Source organism: Spea bombifrons, chromosome 13 (assembly GCF_027358695.1).
Source record: "Spea bombifrons isolate aSpeBom1 chromosome 13, aSpeBom1.2.pri, whole genome shotgun sequence".
NCBI classification, from domain to species: Eukaryota; Metazoa; Chordata; class Amphibia; order Anura; family Pelobatidae; genus Spea; species Spea bombifrons.
In genome coordinates this window covers 10,958,737-10,977,877 of record NC_071099.1, presented here as the reverse complement: position 1 = coordinate 10,977,877, position 19,141 = coordinate 10,958,737, and the positions used below count along the sequence as shown (strand labels likewise).

The 19,141-nt window shown below is 46.7% G+C and overlaps 1 protein-coding gene across 1 annotated transcript; it reads right to left on the bottom strand.

The window, feature by feature from the left end:
• Positions 1-1,698: 1,698 nt before the first annotated feature.
• Positions 1,699-17,572, bottom strand: TAF4 (TATA-box binding protein associated factor 4). The gene is made up of 16 exons (XM_053453619.1): positions 17,295-17,572; positions 15,666-16,586; positions 8,247-8,413; positions 7,894-8,013; positions 7,110-7,229; positions 6,741-6,863; positions 6,531-6,620; positions 5,757-5,990; positions 5,229-5,376; positions 4,890-5,004; positions 4,382-4,551; positions 4,033-4,163; positions 3,773-3,898; positions 3,494-3,550; positions 3,288-3,407; positions 1,699-2,095 (listed from the first exon to the last, which is right to left on the bottom strand). Exons 1-16 carry the CDS (start codon positions 17,563-17,565, stop codon positions 1,928-1,930), a joined length of 3,081 nt encoding a protein of 1,026 aa, XP_053309594.1. The 5' UTR covers positions 17,566-17,572; the 3' UTR covers positions 1,699-1,927.
• Positions 17,573-19,141: the final 1,569 nt, after the last annotated feature.

The window sequence follows — 19,141 nt, the reverse complement described above, 5'->3', positions numbered from 1 at the left end:
CAGACCTCTAAGGTCTGATTGTAAGACTACCACGAATATAAGAAGGGTATTTTTCGGAGCATTTGATGAAAACAAATTAGTCTTCTAATCAAGCAAATATGGTATACAATATATATAATATATAATATGTCAAATGATCCAAAATAATTTGTTTGAAAAAACAGAGCCAAGGAGCAAAAACACACAGGATACAGATAAATTTGTTTTTAATAAAGGAGTTAATTTTCTTTCAATCCTATATAAAACAATAGCAATTAAAAACTTCATTTTTGAAAGTAAAATATTTACATATAAACAGTAAACTGTGCAAAAATTTACAGGAAAAAAAAATGGAAAGACAAGATCCGCAAAGAGACGACAAAATGGCGTAACAGCTGTCTGCTAAAAATACTGATCTGAGCTCAGTTTAGAAGGCAGATACATTTCAGTAACAAGGGAAAGGGGGTGGGGGGGTGCACACAAAGCCGAACTATATACACTCAGAAAATATTACCAATTGACAAATTAATACAGCCACCTCTGAAAATATAAAGAACCAATTAGTATATTTTTTGCATTAAAAAAATAGGTACAAAGAAGGGTGCTTTGCCGAGGCGACTGGTAATGTTAGTCACCAAAGCTTGCATACTGTCATTAACAAAATAAATTGGTGTATACGGGATCATTGTGTCCGATACATGTTTTAATTTATTACCCGATATAACATGTCAAAGAAAAAAAAAATAATAATAATCTACGGTTAATTACATATTAAGGAGAAAGAAAACAGGTTAAGGTTTCAGTTTTGTGATTTACAGACTGGATTCTGCCGCGTTGATGTGGAATATTAAATAATAATAAAAATCAAAACTTAACCCTTTCTGTACAAGCAACTTCTATTACTTGCAGTCTCTAGTACACAGAGGGTAAAGTGGATACAAAAATAAAAGTGAAAACACGTTAAAAAAAATCTATATAGAAACACAACAGTGCAAGTAAAAGATTTATGCTACACAGCACGTCCTCCTCATTTCTAAGCCGTTGCATCTGTCCACACGTTTCCACTTTATAAACAAAAAGCAAAATACCATTGCATCGTTTTTTTATTTAAAACTTTTTTTTTCCATACAGATAGATAAAAAACAATTTATTTAATCTTATAAAGGGAAATATTTCAAAAATTACGGGGCACAAAAAAAAAAAATTGTTAAAATGCCAAAGCGAGGAAGCGGTATTCCACAAGCAAATTAAAAACAATAAATATGAAAAGGGATGAAGGATAAAATCTGGCGTCTGAAAGAAAGAAAGGAGGCAGAATGTGTTTAGTTCTTCGCCTCCCCGGCAGAGAACAAGTTGAAGTATATAAAATGCTCTGGGGCTTTGCCATTTGTGACCGAAAAAAACATTAAAAACAGGTATTATATAGGCAGGAAAAACAAAAAAAAATCCCAAAAACATAAAATCTAAGTATTCCTTAATGAAAAAAACATACAGCACATTTGGGTTAAAATGGACCACGCTGCGGTGAATAATCCGTGTATGGCTTGCTTTGGAGAAGGGAGCAGATTCTGAAGCCGGGTTTTGAGACTGTCTGTTCAGAAAAACTCTGTCCTTTGCGGGTTTCCTCGCCGTCAGGAGAAACATCGTGTTTTGAATGCAGGTTTTTATAAACCAGGGTTTTTTTTTTTGTTTTGTTTTTTTTTTTTAATATAACTAAGATTTAGGGGCTATGGTGATTGTAAATTGCTTTCAAAGCTTTAAAAAGAAAAATGTAAAAAAAAAAAAAAAAAAAAAAAAAAAAGGCAAGAAATTTGCGCTGATATAAATTTGTCCTGGGGATGGATTAGTTGTCGCCTTTGCAAAAAATAATAATAATAATAATATATATACCTTGATCTTTTCCATTTTTTGTTTAGTTTGTGTGTTGTGGTTTTTTTTTTGTTTTTTTTCACTTAAGGAATGCTTTGTATAGCAAAAGTGAATGGCTAGTCTCTCTCTCATTCTCCAAACAAAATATGAGGTCCCTGAGATTAACGCGCGTTATCCTTTGTCTTGTAAACTGTCGGCTGCTTCCTCCCCCGGAGCTGCTGGCAGTCGTTGTGTTTGTGCTGGATGACTGGGGAACATAAAAAACATATAAAACGGTTAGCAGAGCATTGAAACGACTGACCACCCCCCAAGAAGTTTTAGATAAAGGTCCTGCAGACGACGAACGCGCATGTACCAAAGATGTACCCCATTGTATACTCAGAGGTGTGCTGTAACGTCCTATCATCAAACGTACACACAAGATCAGCCTGTCCGGTGGAGAGGCTCACCTTCAGCGACTATGTCTTCGTTTATTGGGGGTCTCCTAGCTACAAGGGTTAATCGGTTGATTTGAAGCTGGGCCAATGGATTGCTGCGTAATAACGCACATCACAAATCAGAGACTGCGCACGGCAAGAGAGGCCGGTCATGTGACTTCACCAGGTCCCTAAATTAGAAGCAGAACTCAAGAGAAGCCAAGGTCTGAACGATGAACGGTCCTCTCTAAGTTGATATTACGATATGGGTCACCCATCCCAAAAAGTAGTTGGGATTTTTATAACCCTCCCCGATCTCCTAGTTAAGGTTTTCATTTCCATCATGATTGCTCTGCCTCTCTTTGTGCAAATTACAAAGAAAAGTAGCCAGAAAGCAGACATCTTCCCTGCCCGCGAAGCATCGTGCCGGCCAACACCACACAGCTGTGGAGGATTTTTAAGGTAAATCAGAGACATCGCTGAAAAACCCGACATCTGGCAAGGAGGTCCGCTTGCTGGAGTTTGGTGGATACATCAGGAGCCAAAGGCGGCAGCGAACTGCCCACCCCGCTGGCGGCAGATCCATGCGGCAGGTGCGGCTGCCATTCGGGCCCCGAGTAACATCTGTCTAACAGGGTGAGCTGCCAAACGTCTAATCGCTCGCTAAATTAAAGGACCGTCCCAAAAGCTGCCCAGAACTATTTTAGTTAAAACGATCACAAAAAAGAAATGCTACTTTATTTATTGTATATTAGTTCATTGAATACAAGTTTATTAAATAAAAATGATACAGGACTCGAAACCCCGTTACCCCTGCCCTCTACTCTCCCCCGGTCTGTATACTCCGTTCACTCCCTCTCCTAGAGTCCTAGTACTCATCGTCCGCTAAGGCCCCCTGTACAGTCCAAAATGAAACAGAAAAACTGTAATATATGACATAGAATGAAAATAATGCTGGTGCTTTAATGAGGGTCCCCAGAAATGTTACAGAATACAAGGAACCAAGAGTTTGCAGGTACTGACCTCTGACCCAGAGCCGGGCCCTGGAGATTCTACTTTCCTCTTTTTTCGAGGGCCAATAGCTGCCAGCGCTGTGAGGTTGGCATCTCTCTGTCTCATCTGTGCCAGTTCCTGCTGTTGCATCTATGGGGGAGACAAACACATGCCCCCTTAGTCTTGGTTACCCCACCAAGCGACACGGCCCGTTTCCTCGAACCCGCGCTCCTTACCTCCTTTGCTTTTTGTTTCAACCGTAACTGTTCCGGGTCCTCCTGCCTGGACCGAGACTGCGGGAAACAAAATGAAAATAAACTTCCACTTAAAAAAACAAATATCACAGAAGGACCGTGTACCAGCAACACACCGGGCATAGATCGTCACCCCTAAAAACAAACACTGTCTCCGGTGACAACGGCATTTCTTTAATGGCGCCGACGCCATCCTGCAGCGTCACCGGTTAATTAGCCCATGTCTTCATATGACACGGAGCTGTGATATCCAACACTAACCTTAGCTGCCCGCATGAGGATCTCTCGCTCCTGCTCGTCTTTCTTCTGTTTCTCGATCTGGTCGAGCTGCTCAAAGAATTTTAGCTGTGTCCGAACATCGCTTGACTGCTCGTACCGGTCATCCTCCTGCAGAAAAAACGAGGGCGATTACCACCGGTTGGCTTCCCAAAGCTGGAGCACAGCACGGCCCTTTTGGCTCCGACTACACTGTAACGGGATACAAATCCCGCTGCCCCCTGCGCCTTCATCCCAATCCTCACCTTGTGAGAGGTGTTCTTTTGCTGGGCCGCTTCCGAGATCTTCTCCATGATGTTCTGTAGCCGCTGCTGTGTGGCATGAGACACGTAGCCCACCACATCTGGGTGGACCTCTGTGATTCCATGCTTTTTACCTGCGGATGACACAAAGAAATGTCAAACTAACTTAACAAGAAGATGGGACGCATATAATTAAGACTTTCTCAGCCCTCCTGTTTACATACGTTATAGGATGATCGTGAACATGTTTTGTGGGGGCTACCACTGGTGAGTATCTATAGTAACGCGTCACATTTACACATTCAAAAGTCTTGAAGAAAGTGAAGTTATGGGCCGGCTGACAAGCACCCACCGATTTCGAGTATCCTTCTTTGCAGCAGCGAAGGGAGGAGGAAGGTCTCGTCTTTGCAGGACCTCGTTAACGTGCCGACAAGCTCAGAGTTTGTTGCCAGAATCCTCGCACTTTCCTCAGACAGGTTAACGCCGGCCATGGAAGCCACGTCATTAATATCGTCGTCATCTCTGAACAAAGAGAAAATAATCTTTCTAAAAAGATGTCTACTAGGTGCAGTGATTCGACACGATTTCCACCCCAAAATACACATAAAAGATATAACTTTCCAGAGTTACTAACAGAAGAATCTCTCTTCCCTAAACCTTAACGTGCAGATTTACAGATATTAGTGGACACATAACAGACATGGAATTCGGAGGGTTAACAGAAGACGCTCATGGAAGGTATTACCCTTAGGATGCTATAAAGTATTTCTAGACATCAGACCGTAAAGGTCTCTCTGAATGGCTTAAAACCAGAGCAAAGGCACGGCGCTGGGAAACCTCAAAGGGGTAGAATATCTCACCTGAACGAACCTCCCCCAGGCTCTTTTAACTTGTTTTTTTGGGCAGCCGCAACCTGTGTGGTGATTGTGGACATTGTTTTCGTACCCTGCAACACCGTCGGCTTCACCACTGGGACTGCAAAGACAGCAAACAGCACACGTTTATACCAGTCACTAAAACATGGACATAAAAAGTCAAGGCAACAACACCCAAAGGGCATTTGGGCAAAGAGATGCATTCAGGTACCAGACAAGAGCCTGGCGGAGAAGATTTTGTCTTTTGATCTGGATGCCGTGACTGTTGGGGAGCCCCCCTGAGGTGGGAGTAGACTCACCGAAGCTCCCGGTACCCCAACTCACCTGTCTGCAGCTGGTTTAACTGTATCTGCTGAGGCGTGGTGAGCATTAACCGGCTCTGAGGCGGTCTGAGGGCTACCATGGGCGTCTGCGTCAGCGTGACCTGCGGAGGACGTACCACTGCCCCTGCTTTGTGTGCCGGCTGGATAACCTAGAATAAGAGTAGGATGACGATGAGCGGACTCCGGGCCTGAGAGAGCGCAAAGACACCCAGCAGATACGGTCTCATCCCACAGTCACTCAACGTAGTCAGGAAAGAAATTAACACGTTCTGTCTTTGCAGCCGGAGAAGGTGCGGAACTACCAGGTGCTAATGACTAAACATGATGTGAAATCACCTTCTAAAGCGGGACAAAAAGCTGCTGCACAATATTATAACTGGATGGAGAAACGTACAACGCAAGCCTAACATAAGAGGCAGCAAAACAGGGTGAGAGAATAAAATGTATATCAGTGAAGGGAAGTACAAGTGGAGCAGCAGCGTGAACACGACGTAAGCAGAGATGGGTTAGTCTCTCGGTGGTCACGTACCAGTGGCGTAGGCTGCCCTGGTTTGGACTGTGCGGGTTGAGTGAGGCTGATGACCGGTTGCTGTAATGTATTCGTGACCGTGGCGGTGGGCTTCCCGGCCGTGCGCTGTACAGAGCTGCTCAGCATGACCGCGGTGAGCGCCGTCGTGGCCTGTGACGGCGGCTGCTGCTGCTGACTCTGCTGGATGAAGGCTGCCGAATCAGGCGTCAGCTGCCGCAAAGCAGGAAGGCTTCGCTGAGAGAGAGAAAGAAAAAACAAATATCATTTTAGAACTTTCAATCATTTTGCAGTCGCTAGTACAAACTTCAGATTGCGTGCCGTGAGCGATTACAGTCAAGAGGGAGGTTGCATGCGTCACGTACATTCAAATGTCACCGAGCAACAATTATGTGACGTTATTTATTGTTTTATATAGTGCCACCATATTTGTACCACCGTACTTGTTTTTATGCCCCCTTCTTGTGTAAACACGTTTAAAGATTAAAACCTTTCTTGTGCTTCTACTTCTCCAGCATGGTGGGCTTAGTGCTTTACTAGCCATGGTGGTCGATTCCCTAAACAGAGATGCCCTCCCAGCTTGACCAAGGCTTAAGGTTGCCCTATGACATCATTATTAAAGTGTGGCCATTAGCTCCACCCACCCGGAACAGTCCCACGATGTAAGAACTTGAAGCACAGATTAGGTTTCAGGGGCCAAACGAAAGAAGCAAAAGTAACGTGTATAAAAAAAAATACATGGCCATTTGTTTAAACATATCAGCCCTCCGATCATACCTTGAGGAAAGGCACTAGGTACGGTTGAGGTGAAGAGTTCAGTTCTCTGTATAATCGACTGGTGAAATCCTCAGCTTCAATTTTCCCGTCCTGTTAACGTAAAAGATTTGCTTGCGTTAATAATAATAATAATAATAATAGATAATACGAAAAGCCGCAGGGCCTTTATACAGCGCCACGGACGCTGTCGGTGCTCAAAGGGCTTCTTACCAGAAGGTTCTGGACAAGTTCTTTCACATTAGCCGCTGTCTCGGAGGACTGTTTTCCTGATGAAGCCAACTTGATTAGCGTGGATAAAAAATTCTTGCATTTCTTCACATTTTCCATGGTTTCCTGCGTAATAAATAAAATGTCAGCGCGAGGCCGAGCAACAAAAACATCGTCAAAATGTGTTTTCTTTCTAATTAGAATCAACGCGTCATTTCCAGACTGCTTCCTTAACCAGCCGAGTTTGCCTCGTTACGAGGCATGTACACAATTACTCTACAGAACGAAAAGTGGGCAGAGGAGCGCTTCTCGACACCCTCCGATACGGACAGCGCAGGGGGTTTGTAGCTGACCAGGTTGGGAGACACTCACCGTGGTGGCTGTGGCTGGGGCGACCGTTCCTTGCACCGGTCGTGGTGCGGTTGCCGTCTGTACTGCCGTCGCAGTCCCCAACGTGGCGGTTTGCGTGGTGCTTCCTATCACGATCTGGTTCTGCAAACAAAGACATCGACATGCCATAAAGACAGATCTCCGTCTCAGCACGGGATCCACGGACCCGCTTAGCCAGCGCATCACATACTATGATGCGAGACACGGTATAGGAGACACGGTATAGGAGACACGGTATAGGAGACACGGTATAGGAGACACGGTATAGGAGACACGGTATAGGAGACACGGTATAGGAGACACGGTATAGGAGACACGGTATAGGAGACACGGTATAGGAGACACGGTATAGGAGACACGGTATAGGAGACACGGTATAGGAGACACGGTATAGGAGACACGGTATAGGAGACACTCAAACGTTGATGACTTCCGCCGTAATACAGATAATGAAACATGGAAACCGTCGTGAAGGCACAAGTGATGTTGCGCATGGAGAGCGCAGGTACCCACCACGCTCCGATCTCCAACACGCAGTCGCTTAAAAGACCCGGTTCATTTGCATCATTCAAACGCGCCTTTTCACAGCCCAGCCATCCGTAACGGGCGAGCATAGAGTTTGCAAAGCAGAAAGCTCAGCGAACGGAATGATACAACGGGTGCGAGCTTTCATACGTATGAACATCGAGATGCAGCTTGCACCTTAGTGAATACGTCTGGGAAGGAGAAGGCTGCTGCCTTCGCTGTATCGCGCAGAGGGACTCACCTGCACAACTGGGGGCCGCTGTAGTGTGGTGGTCTGCTGCACGGTTGTCGGGGTTTGAGATACCGGTTTAATGATGGTTGTTGGCGTCACCTGTCTTGCTAGAAGAGGGGCTCCCGGAGACTGAAAATTCCAAAGGAGGAGAGAGTTAAAGCAAAAAGATAAAAGTGCAGGCCAAGTTCTAAAAACCAACACAGAACAAGAACTATACCGATAAAATGTTTATGAGCCCAAAATATGCGAGTTGTCCACGAGGTGAAGATTCTTTGGAATTAAACTTTTAGGACATTCCGACTTGGGACTTACGACAAAGGTAGAGCAGAAGCTCCTGACCAACAATCAGGCGCCAGCCTTACCTGCACGGCCGAGATTTGCACCGAGGGGGCACTGGTTGGCGTGGCCGGCCGCGTGGCCATGGCGTTCTGGTTTTGAGACTGGGCTTGAACCTGGGCCTGCATCTGTGCCAAAGCTTGCTGCGGGATCATTAACAGCTGGCCGTTCTCGCTGCGCACGAGGACCATTCCTGTGGGGCAAGAAATAACACGTTATTACGGAACGGATAAACCCGGTGACCTTAATCGGCGGCAGCTTCTCGCGCCCATCCATACGATGATCTAACGCCTTGCGGACAAAAGGTGAGGAACGAGGAGGGGAGCCGCTTTAAATATTATTTTGGCACTTTATCATTTTATATATTGAGGATTTGCTTTAATATAAACGACATGGGGCTGTAGCGAGTTACACATTCTCACCATTGCCACGGTTATTAAGAAGGGCCGTCTGTGGAGAGCTTCTCCAGCCAGAAGGTTATTTGGCTATAAAGGGTCACCCCAAAAGCCACTTAATTTAGCTCCGATAAAATAATAATTTTGGAAAAAGTGCATTTTCACCTATAAACCTCAGTGGAGTTGGAGCGATCATTGTGATAATAGATTAACACGGAGGCGAGAGGGATCTGAGTCAGTGTTCCCTCTAAGCTGTGCGCTTGTGCACGCGCACATAGCTTCCAGAGGGAGCGCACACGAACAAAAATTGTGCGCACAACCAGTAGCGTACCGAAAGGGGGGGGGGCGGTCCGCTACTGGTTGTGTGCACAGCACCCCTCCAGAAACGGACAGTAATGTCCGCCGCTAGAGGAGCAAGCTCGGTTGGGGAGATGAAGGATCTCCCTCCAACCGGCTTAAAATCAATCAAGGGAGCGGGAGGTCTGTTAATGCAGACCTCTGATCCTGCTCCCTTGCGATGCGCGCGGCAACTGATGCTGTGCATCGGGATTTGATGTCAGATCCCGGCGCACAGCACTGAAGCCACGCCCACTGTTTTTACTGCACCGGAAGGAGAGGACATAGAAGAGGAAGAACGAAGAGGAGGAAAAGTGACAGAGAAAAGAGAGTGAGAGTGAATTAGTAAGTGTGTGAGAGTGATGGGTGTTGTGCTGTAGTTTAAACTGAATGAGTGTGTGTGTGTGATAGCATGGATGTGTAAGTGTGTGTGGGGGGGGTAGCATGGCATAGGGAGGCTGTAATCATATTCCTATTATGCTCAGGTTCCAGCATGTACTGGCTGCCTGGGCATGATAGGAGTGAGATTGCTGGTAACAATTATATATTTTTTTGTTCAATTTTGGGGTGTTAACCACACCTTTATTAAAAGTAAGTAACACACCAAAATTGGACAGAAACATTTGATAACAATATAAATTTTTATATATATGATTGATAACAGCAATCCCACTCCTATCATGCCCAAACATATATATATTGTTGGTTTTACTTTTATTAAAAGTGTTTTTTTTGTTTTTAAATGTGTGGGGGGTCATTTTCGGTTTCAGTCAAGTGAATGCAAACTTTTCATTTCGGTGCATTCCTATATAGATATAGATATAGATATATATACTAGGCCAGACACTAAAGTGGTAGGCCTACACCACATCAATGTTTGGCTTAGTATATAGTGATTGGGGTTATGCTGCATTATTGTCAATGTCTGGCTCAATGTATATTGATAGGTGTTATGCTGTACCACCGTCAGTGCGTGCCTCAGTATATAGTGATGGATGTTCTGCTGTACCACTGTCAGTGTTTGCCTCAGTATATAATGATAGCAGTTATGCTGTACCACCATCAATGTTTGCCTCAGTATATAATGATAGCAGTTATGCTGTAACACCGTCAATGTCTGCCTCAGTATATAGTGATAGGTGTTATGTTATACCACCGTCAATGTGTGCCTTAGTAAATAATGATAACAGTTATGCTGTACCCCTGTCAATGTTAGCCTAACGATAGAAGCTATGGAGTTTTAAAGTGTGTGTGTGGGTCCCAACGTACAGGATCCGCCCTGGTGCCAAATATTCTAGGTACGGCCCTGCGCACAACAGTTTTTCCCAATTTTTTTTTTTATCCTTTATGCGGCCTGGAGCCTCCGCTCGTGATTCGCTCATAATTTACTTATGCAGTGAGAATTTCACGTTTAAAAAAACATTACAGTAAGTAATACTGTTGTGTAACTAATACTACATTATCACACTATAATGTAGTGTTATTAACCATGAGCGAGCTGTACCAAAAATATAGAATAACAATTTAAATTTAACGTTTGCAGAAGCATATTGTGCACACAAAATTTTGGCTCTGGGAAAATTTTTGCACAAGAGAAATTTTCTGCGCACACCACCTAAGAAAAATTAGAGGAAACATTGATCTGAGTGCTGCCTCTGTATGAGTGATCAACACACCACACGTGTGCATGAACATGTGTGGCTCATGCGTGTGTGATGTGTATTTGTGTGCGTGTTTTAGATCATTTACGTGTGCATTAGCTTGCCTGAGAGTGGGATGCGTGCTAGAACATACGCAAGCGTGGCTAAGAGCGGTATGCGTGTCTCGATGTAAGGTGGCGTGGTTAAGCACAGTCAGTGGATTTGAGTTTTCACTTGAGTGGCAGTATGAGTATATGCCGGGGGGCTTTAAGCAGCCAATCAGTGGCACAAAAAGGGACCATAGAGGCATCTTTCTGCAGCTTTACCTAAGTAATAATACAAAGTTTGTGAGGCTGCATAGAACATTAAACTGACTCACAGTGGGTCAGTCTAACGGGGCAAAAATATTTAATAAACCAGGAGAGAAATTATCTCCTGTAAAGAATATCGACGTCTGTGTAAAAGCTCTGCAGATAAATCCATAACGTTAAACCCGAGCAGCGGAGACGAAGCTTTTTCCACTAACCAACATTTAAATACACAGACAAAGCTCGCGGCCGCGTCCCTTTAAATGTTGCGAATGCAGGAATTTGTAGGGATTTAGGGAAGGCGAAGCCCAGTACGGGGACCAGCGTTATCCCGGGGGCTATAAAATACATACGAGACACCCACAAGCCCTCGCTGAGCAAATAAATGAAATAAGTGGATTCTGGAAGACGAGGTTTAAGGCTCTCCGTCTGCCTGCCAAGCGCTTTTCCAAACCGTGGCTTCGTGACGTAAGAAACCTGGCTGCCAATTTTTTTTTCTTCTGAAATTCTATTAAATCTGCTTCAAATTATTTCATAAGACTTGTAATGGAAGAAAGTTTTACTATATTGAGAGGGTGGTGGATAGGTGGAACAGCATCACAGCAGAAGTGGTAGAGGCCAATACAGTGAGGGGATTTAAACATGCATGGGAATCTAAGTCGTTGGGGTTCAACTGAGGACATTATGCCGGCCCCGGCCCTGTCTCGAGTACCGTCTTTACTCTGCGCGGTTTATTAGGAGTACCAGATGCAGCCGACATCTGATGTTTAAAATCAGAGCGTTTCAAAGGACCAAAACTTCCAGCTAAATGGAGTTACAGAGATAACCGATTGTTCCGGGTACGAGGCTCTAGCATGTAAAACACGGGGTATAGATAGACGGGGAAATTAAGGACGGGGCTCTTGAGGGCTTTGCATTTGATCTATACATTATAACGGGAAAATGTCCATGATCAGGCAGCTTTAGCCGCTCACTGGCCTTTTAAACTCAACCATCACTCCCCAAAACTCTCCAAACCACAGAGTACCAAGTCCGGATCACCGGCTCCGTGAACCGGTTCCCTGCAATGTATGAAAGCCGGGATCACACGGGCTGCGATCCTTACACGGATATATTGCTTGTTCTGGTGTGCCGATCGTTTCAGCCATAGATAAAGTTAAATGGACATGAAAAAAAAACCACAATACTGACCAAAAGCAGGTACCCCCCCCCCCACGGCCAAAGGCTTATCGAAATTATATCCCAAATTATACCGTACCCTCAGAGATGCTAAAACATGCGCAGCACGGTCCATCACAGGCCAGACCAACCCCATCCGCGCGGCAGCCGTGTCTTCTACATATTGCAGCCGGTAAGAGTCATTTCTGTGGCATCCGTCACCCTAAGCCAGGGGTCTCCAAACTGCAGCCTTCCAGTTGTTGTGGGACTCCCATAATGCTCTTTGGGTTTAGAGGCTGGCAGAGGGTTGTGGGAGATGTAGTCCTGCAAGAGCTGGGGAGCCGCAGTTTGGAGACCCCTGGTCTAGGTGATCTGAAGGCAGTGTACACAGATATGGGTGTTTGTAAAGATATATACGTTCAACATATAGAAAACTCCCCAAACCCATCACTATGTGGATCGCCATGGCAACCAAAGTCATCAGTCTGCCTCCCTGTGCTGCGCCTGCTCTCATTCTGTCACCAAGTAACGGGTGCTGTGCCAAACGGCCGCCATTTTTAAAGGACCCACTGCCCCTTCGGATCGAATGATCCGGAGCGCCAACACACTGTGTCCGGTTCACCAAACCATTAGCCAGCGCCTCCCTCCACCTACTCCTCATTTCCACCCATAGGGGCCACCGGAATAAAGAGGTGACTCAACACGCCCTGTTAAACGGAGCCTAGCCCAGCTAAGAGGATCGCTCGGATTTAACCCTTTATTATAGAAGTCCACCGCAGACCTTCTCGCAGGAAGATCATGCCAGGGTTGGAAACTTGAACGTCTTAAAAGCCGCTCACGCCGGGGGTTAATACGACGAACAGACCATGCACCCGACGTACAGACAGCTACACAAACCCATGCCAGGACGGATAAGCAAGTTTGATCCATACATCCAGCAGAGCCGAAACAACCACCAGCCAATCGGGTGAACCCACATACACTCCCATCATGCATCAGCCAGAGCCCCTCAACACTAACTGCCCTCCTAAATGCCCCAAGCCATCTTTAAAAAGTTGCCTCTCGTTGACGACCCCTGAAGGATCCAGAAGAGCGTCGGGTCGCGTAACTCGGAGGACAGGCTTCTCTTCCGCTATACGATGGGACATCGGCCGTAGAACCTCCCGGCTATGCCGTATAACCAAAGAGAGGGTCGTAAAAAGGTGCCGACAGGCTTTATTGTTACACGGCCCCCGGGTACGGGGTGTTAGAACACCTGTGATAAGGAGGGGCAGATCCGCTGTTTTGGTGAAAGCGCGTCTCCCCCCCCCCCGGCAGCCTCCTTTCTTCCCTTAAATATACTCCGTTAGCAAATCCATAAATGCATAAAAATCTTTCCAGTTTCAGCCATCAAGCCCTCCAACTCCTCCTAAAAATTTCTGTTCACCTCCAGCTGTGATAAAAACCAATTTATTTTTTATTTTATTTTCCCACGGACTCTAGTGAGTAAACTTTAGAATTTGTCATTGCTTTCATGCCTCGATATTTAGGCTTTATTAAAACACACTTCTGGTATGTTTTTTCCACCGGACCCCATCTTCCCCAGCGGCTCCATTCTGTAGAACATGGATGGTTTGCAAGAAATCCTGAACGATCACCAGGAATTTGGGTTACGCAAAGTATCTTTCAATATATATATTATATATATTTTGTTTTTTCTCTTTTTTTTAATAAAAAAAACTTTGTAAAAAAAAAAAAAAAAAAAAAAAAGAAAAAATGCTTGTTCTACTAAATAATGCCAAAACATCTGCTGGGGTGTACACAGTGCTGTACACGGACACAACTATTTTACTCAACAGGGACTACGGATTGGAGAGAAAAACCACAGGATATCTGCCACTGAAATTTTAACCCGGATCAAACAAACAAAAAAACACCCTAAACAGGGAAACAAACTACAAGTTATGGCCAAGATTATTTTAAATAAATTGGTAGAATAAAAATTGTAAAAAAAAATTAAAAAGTAAATGCTCCAGGTGTCTATGTTCTTTGTTGGCCAAACAGATCTTTATGTGTTGAGCCAGACCACAATATTGCACCTGTATTACTTTTTTTTCTTTTTTTTGCCCCTGACAACATTTTAAATATATTAGAATTTTTTAAATGAATAAAATAAAAAATATAAAAAATATTAGATTTATAGCATAACTATGGCACCTTCCTGCACACCGGTGTCAGACTTCAATGCATTATATGCCCTTAGGCAAAAAAAAATAAATAAAAAAAAAAAAATAAAAAAAATCACCTTAAAATTACCATGTAAATGTTTGTGATCAAATTCTGAGATTTTTTATTTTTTTTTAAATAAGGAACAGCCATCTACTCCTGGTTTTCTAGAAAGAAAAAAAAATATTTACTAAAGCAATGACAAATTCTAAAGTTTACTCACTAGAGTCCGTGGGAAAATAAAATAAAAAATAAATTGGTTTTTATCACAGCTGGAGGTGAACAGAAATGAAATAAGGATTTTTTATATATTTTTTTCCCTTCTTCCAAAGAGAACTTGGTCCTTTGAGACCGTCTTAGTTCCAACTTCAAAGAATCCCTCCTGCTTTCAGACACGGAGTCCCCCGGCTGGTGCCGTCAAAGCCCCCCGAAAACGCCAACGTAAAAGCCGTAGAATAGAGAAAGTTCTTTTTTGGGGTCCCCTGGGATGCAGAAATGCTTTTACCCGCTTGCCCTGCCCGGCGGCAGTACGACGATAAAGAGACTTGGATTAGCCACTGCGGCTGTCGGATTCACCCGTTACCCCACGATCAGACAATGTACCCCGTCCTGCCCCCCCACCCCCAATCCGGGTGGTTGTCGTAAAACCAATGGGCAGGTAACATTAAAAACACGACAATGTTTGGTCTGGATGAAACGCAAATTAGCATTCAGGGAAGCGAGCAATACGATATGATATTCAAATACGTTGCTTATTGTGCACCTAACACCTCTGCCCGTGCTCCACAGGGGTATCCTGCCTACTACTACTTTGCATGAGACAATCAAAACTAAACAGTCTTCTTGTAACAATGCTAATAACTCACGCCAAGATCCCGTGCGCCAGAAACAAATCGTACAAAATGATTCTTCATTTAATTGCGTTATTTGGCAAAGCGATAGGGAGCTGTGGTACGCGCGGCACGGGCTGGGGGGCAAGCGCCTGGATCCCGAGTTAACCCCTTAAGAACAAGCAGAAGAGTTAACTGCTAAGGTTCCGAACGGCTTCGGCAGTCCGCTTCCTAAACCCACAAGCATCTACATCCCGGAGCTCCGGGTAAAGGGGCACCCGGGGACACACAGACAGGGGGCATTCCAGGTAAGTTTGAAATCAGGGCCGCTCTTTAAAACCGGCAGATACTTTGCGGGATCATCCAAAAACCACAGAGCTCTATTAGAGGAGACGCTTCCATCAGCGCGACGATCACACAGAAACACGACGGTTAGCTTTCAGCACCACGGATTGGTCCCTGACACCAAGAACCACATGGAGCAGCATCCAAAACATAACACGCAAAGGCACCGAGCTACCGAGGGCATCCGTGTGCCCTGCGTGCGGCGCCAGGAATAACCGTTCCACTTACCTGGAGGAAGCTGAAAGTTCTGAATGTTCGGCGGGTTCTGCGGAGGCTGGGGTACGCGGGGAGCTAGCATAGGAGGATTGATTGTTGCCCTAATGCCACCAACCGGAGCTGTAGGAGTCCTTGGCAGGTTCTGAGGCACGGTGCTTATTGTAGCTTTGCCCATCCCCGTAGGGGTGCCGGGGGGATTAGCTGCCCCACCAGGGCCCGGATGTCCAGCCTGAATCGTCTGTCCTATCACCATGCTGCCGGGGTTTGGCTGGCTCTGTTGGGGGGGCTGGATAATAGTTTTTGGAGATTCAGACTTTATCACCTGGCTAGACACAGAGGTGGGCTGAGCGTTCATTTGCAGCGGCACCCCGGCAGAGGGTGGCAGAGGGGAATTGATCACAGTATTACTCCCATTCTGGGTGGCTGCCACTCCCTGGTGCATCAGCGGTCTCACCAAAGCTACCGTGGTGGGAACCCCCGTCATCCCCACTTGTTGCCCAGCCGCGCCAGCGGCGGTAGTCGAAGAGGAGGAAATGACAGACGCGTTGGTCGTTCCAAGAAAAGACGCCTGGATCACGGTGTTGGCTCCTGCGTTCACACCACCCTTGGTGACAGGAGCGGGGCCATTGTTCACCAAAGTTACAGCAGGTGCAGGATTGCTGTTGCCCTGAAACGGGGCAGCGTGTCCCCCAGGTCCGTGAGAATTAATCACAACATTATTCCCGTTCATGGTCTGAAGTGCGGCGGTCTTGCCGTTTCCTTGGCCGTGATTGGACAGTGCAGTTGCCATGGTGCCAAGGACCCCAGCTTTAGCCTGGCTAAGAGCCCCTGATGCATCAGATCCAGCAGACTGGGCTCCGTCCTGCGGCGCTGCGGCTTGCTGTCGACTGTTATTGTTGATCACGCCGCCTGTTACTCCAGATACAACTGCTCCTGAGGGAAAAAATATTACAAGCGAAAATTTAAAAAAAAAACAAAAAATAAAAAAACACAATAAAAATGAAGCCCATAGTATAGAAGCCCTGCGGCTCTTTTTACACATATGCACTTCCCAGCCGCATGTGACCTGTCTAAGGCTCACGTCACCCAAGACTCATTTTCCCTCCATAATACCCATACTCTTCCAGAAGGTATCAGACAGTTCTCCAATCATTACTATAGTACGCCTGATCCCACCAATCACAGCGCCCCCCAATTCAAGGGCATGAAGGGGCGCTCGATAGAGCCGGGACCTCAATAACCGCCCTCAATAACCTCAGTGTCACCTCACGACAGCCTCCCACCCAAAGCTCACCAGATCGGACACCCGCCACCTGCAACTCACCGACAGCCATTCAAACAGGGTGCCAATCAGCATGAACTGCTATTCCACCCCCTCCAGGGACCCCTACACCCCAATGACACCCCAAAAGTTGCCCCAACTACCAGTCTGAAGACTCCAGATATCCCTAACGCCACAAGTTGCCTCCAACAGGCTTTGCTACCCTCACTGATCCCCGGAGACCCTCTGCCAAGCCTCCGTACCCCAGAAGTGACGCCATGTACCCCCCAGACAGGTCCCATGCAGCCAGGGGCCCCTGGACACCCTCAGGAGGTCCAAGAGCCATTACAGCCGCTGCCCCCAGGCTCCCCCCGACTCACCGGTCTTGGGAATATCTGCGGGGAGTCCTATCTTGGTTTCTGCCTGGCCCCCCGCACTGCCTGCCCCTACCCCAGGGCTAGAGACATGGTTGGCCAGGGCCTGGCTGCGGGCCTCAGCTGGACCCTGCTGCTGGTGATGGTGGTGATGATGGTGGTGGTGGGCTGCGGCTGCCAGCTGAGATTCCAGGGAGCCCACCAGATCGCTGACCACTTTCTCGTCCACGTCCGTGTTGAAGAAGACCTCATCCAGCAGATCCGAACCCGCCGCCATCTTTACTCCGCCGCTCAACTCAGGAGGGCAGCGCGGCTATGCGCATGCGCGGCGGGTGGGTGACGTCACGAGCCCGCCGGGTTGCCATTGGCCGGCGCTTTGCTATATAAATAGCGGGCAAATGGCTGCGAGGGGTATTTGGAGATCGGGCGGAGAGGCGAATGCAAGAAAAGGGTCAGGGGCTATACCGGCGGCTCCCGCAGAGGCTAACGGGCTTTGGGGGAGCCTGTGAGGGCTGTTAGCCGGTCGTGGAGAGGGGTGCAGGCGCTGAGCACGAGGGGGGCTGCCGCCTTTGTCTTTTTTCAAAATGGCTGCGGGTGTCCCCGGGCTGGAGGGCGCCACACCTGTCCCGCCGGGGGGCAACAGAGGCAGAAGATGGGTACATAGAGGGGCGCGGTGAGGGGTGTAATGGGATATGCGAAGGTCGTTGTACTCGGGCTGTATCTGAACTGTGCATAGAACTTCACTGGAGGTAATGAGGCTGAAATACTGCCCCATGGGGTAGGAATGCGGGGCTGCCCTGGCAGGGCGAGTCTGAGGCGGTGCTACATGGTACTTGTAAGGTGTAGGGCTGCTGGGGGCTTCTATCGAGGTAAGTGCAAGATGGAGGAGGTGATTAATACAGCCCCCTGGGGTAGGTTCATAATGGGGTGGGGGGTTGTATACCCCTTCACCCCCTCCAAAAAAAAAACTAGGTGAGTAGAAGATTGGGGGGGGTACATGACATGAGGGTTTACACAGGGTGTGCGGCATACACTTTCTCGTAGGTTGTTTTGAGGCTGGTAGCTTTTGGGGTGTTATGTAATAGAATAGATACAAATGGGGCACGAGTTGCCAAGCAGCAGCCTGACGGATCAGCGAGGGCGACCTGTCAATCACCTGTCCGACCTGCAAAGATCACACAAACACCCCCCCCACGCCAAGTGGAGCAGAACAGACCCCCACGTCCGTTTGCAAACGTTTGGGTTGATGGTTGTGTGGCTCAGGCTGACGTGGTGGCGGATCTGAAACTATTCACAAAGAGCCCAAACTTGGCTCCCCAGGAGGACCCAGAAAGTGTGGGTGTGTGACAGCAGCCCTGCTGGGAATCCAGGCTGGTGGAAAGACTCTGAGGGGCACTGTACTCTGAGCAGATTACTTCCTGTTAGACTAGTTGAGTGGACCTTACCTTAGTAAAGTTACCATGGTAACAGATTGAACTTTAATGAATAGACTTACCTGCTTTGAATACGTAATCTGTTTTCTGATGAGCTATTCATTAACCCCTGAGAGACGTCTGCTTGTAACGAGACATCGACCCCTCCTACCCAGCCTGGTGTGTGTAGGTGTAACTGGGGACTGTTGGCATGTATGCAAAAGAAAAAAGCCTCCTATGACCCTCAGTGGCTACCAGGAAGTTTATTGTAACTGCTCACCCTTGTACAATTCTGTAAAGTAACATTGTATCAAGTTTACTAATGGAAGCATGCTATGCCTGCTTTATTATACGTAATGTATTGGAAACAATGTTTCCAATTGGGCAGAGGGGTTTGGCCCTTTGTGGGTGAAACCACGTCTGCATTCGCAAGCCTCTTGG

Excerpts from the sequence above, each read along its gene's own strand:
- TAF4 (XM_053453619.1), bottom strand. The coding sequence starts at position 17,565 with ATGGCGGCGGGTTCGGATCTGCTGGATGAGGTCTTCTTCAACACGGAC. Across the intron at positions 16,587-17,294 it reads CGCAGATATTCCCAAGACCG|GAGCAGTTGTATCTGGAGTA; the intron begins GTGAGTCGGGGG and ends TTTTTCCCTCAG. Across the intron at positions 6,864-7,109 it reads CCCCAGCCACAGCCACCACG|GAAACCATGGAAAATGTGAA; the intron begins GTGAGTGTCTCC and ends TTTATTACGCAG.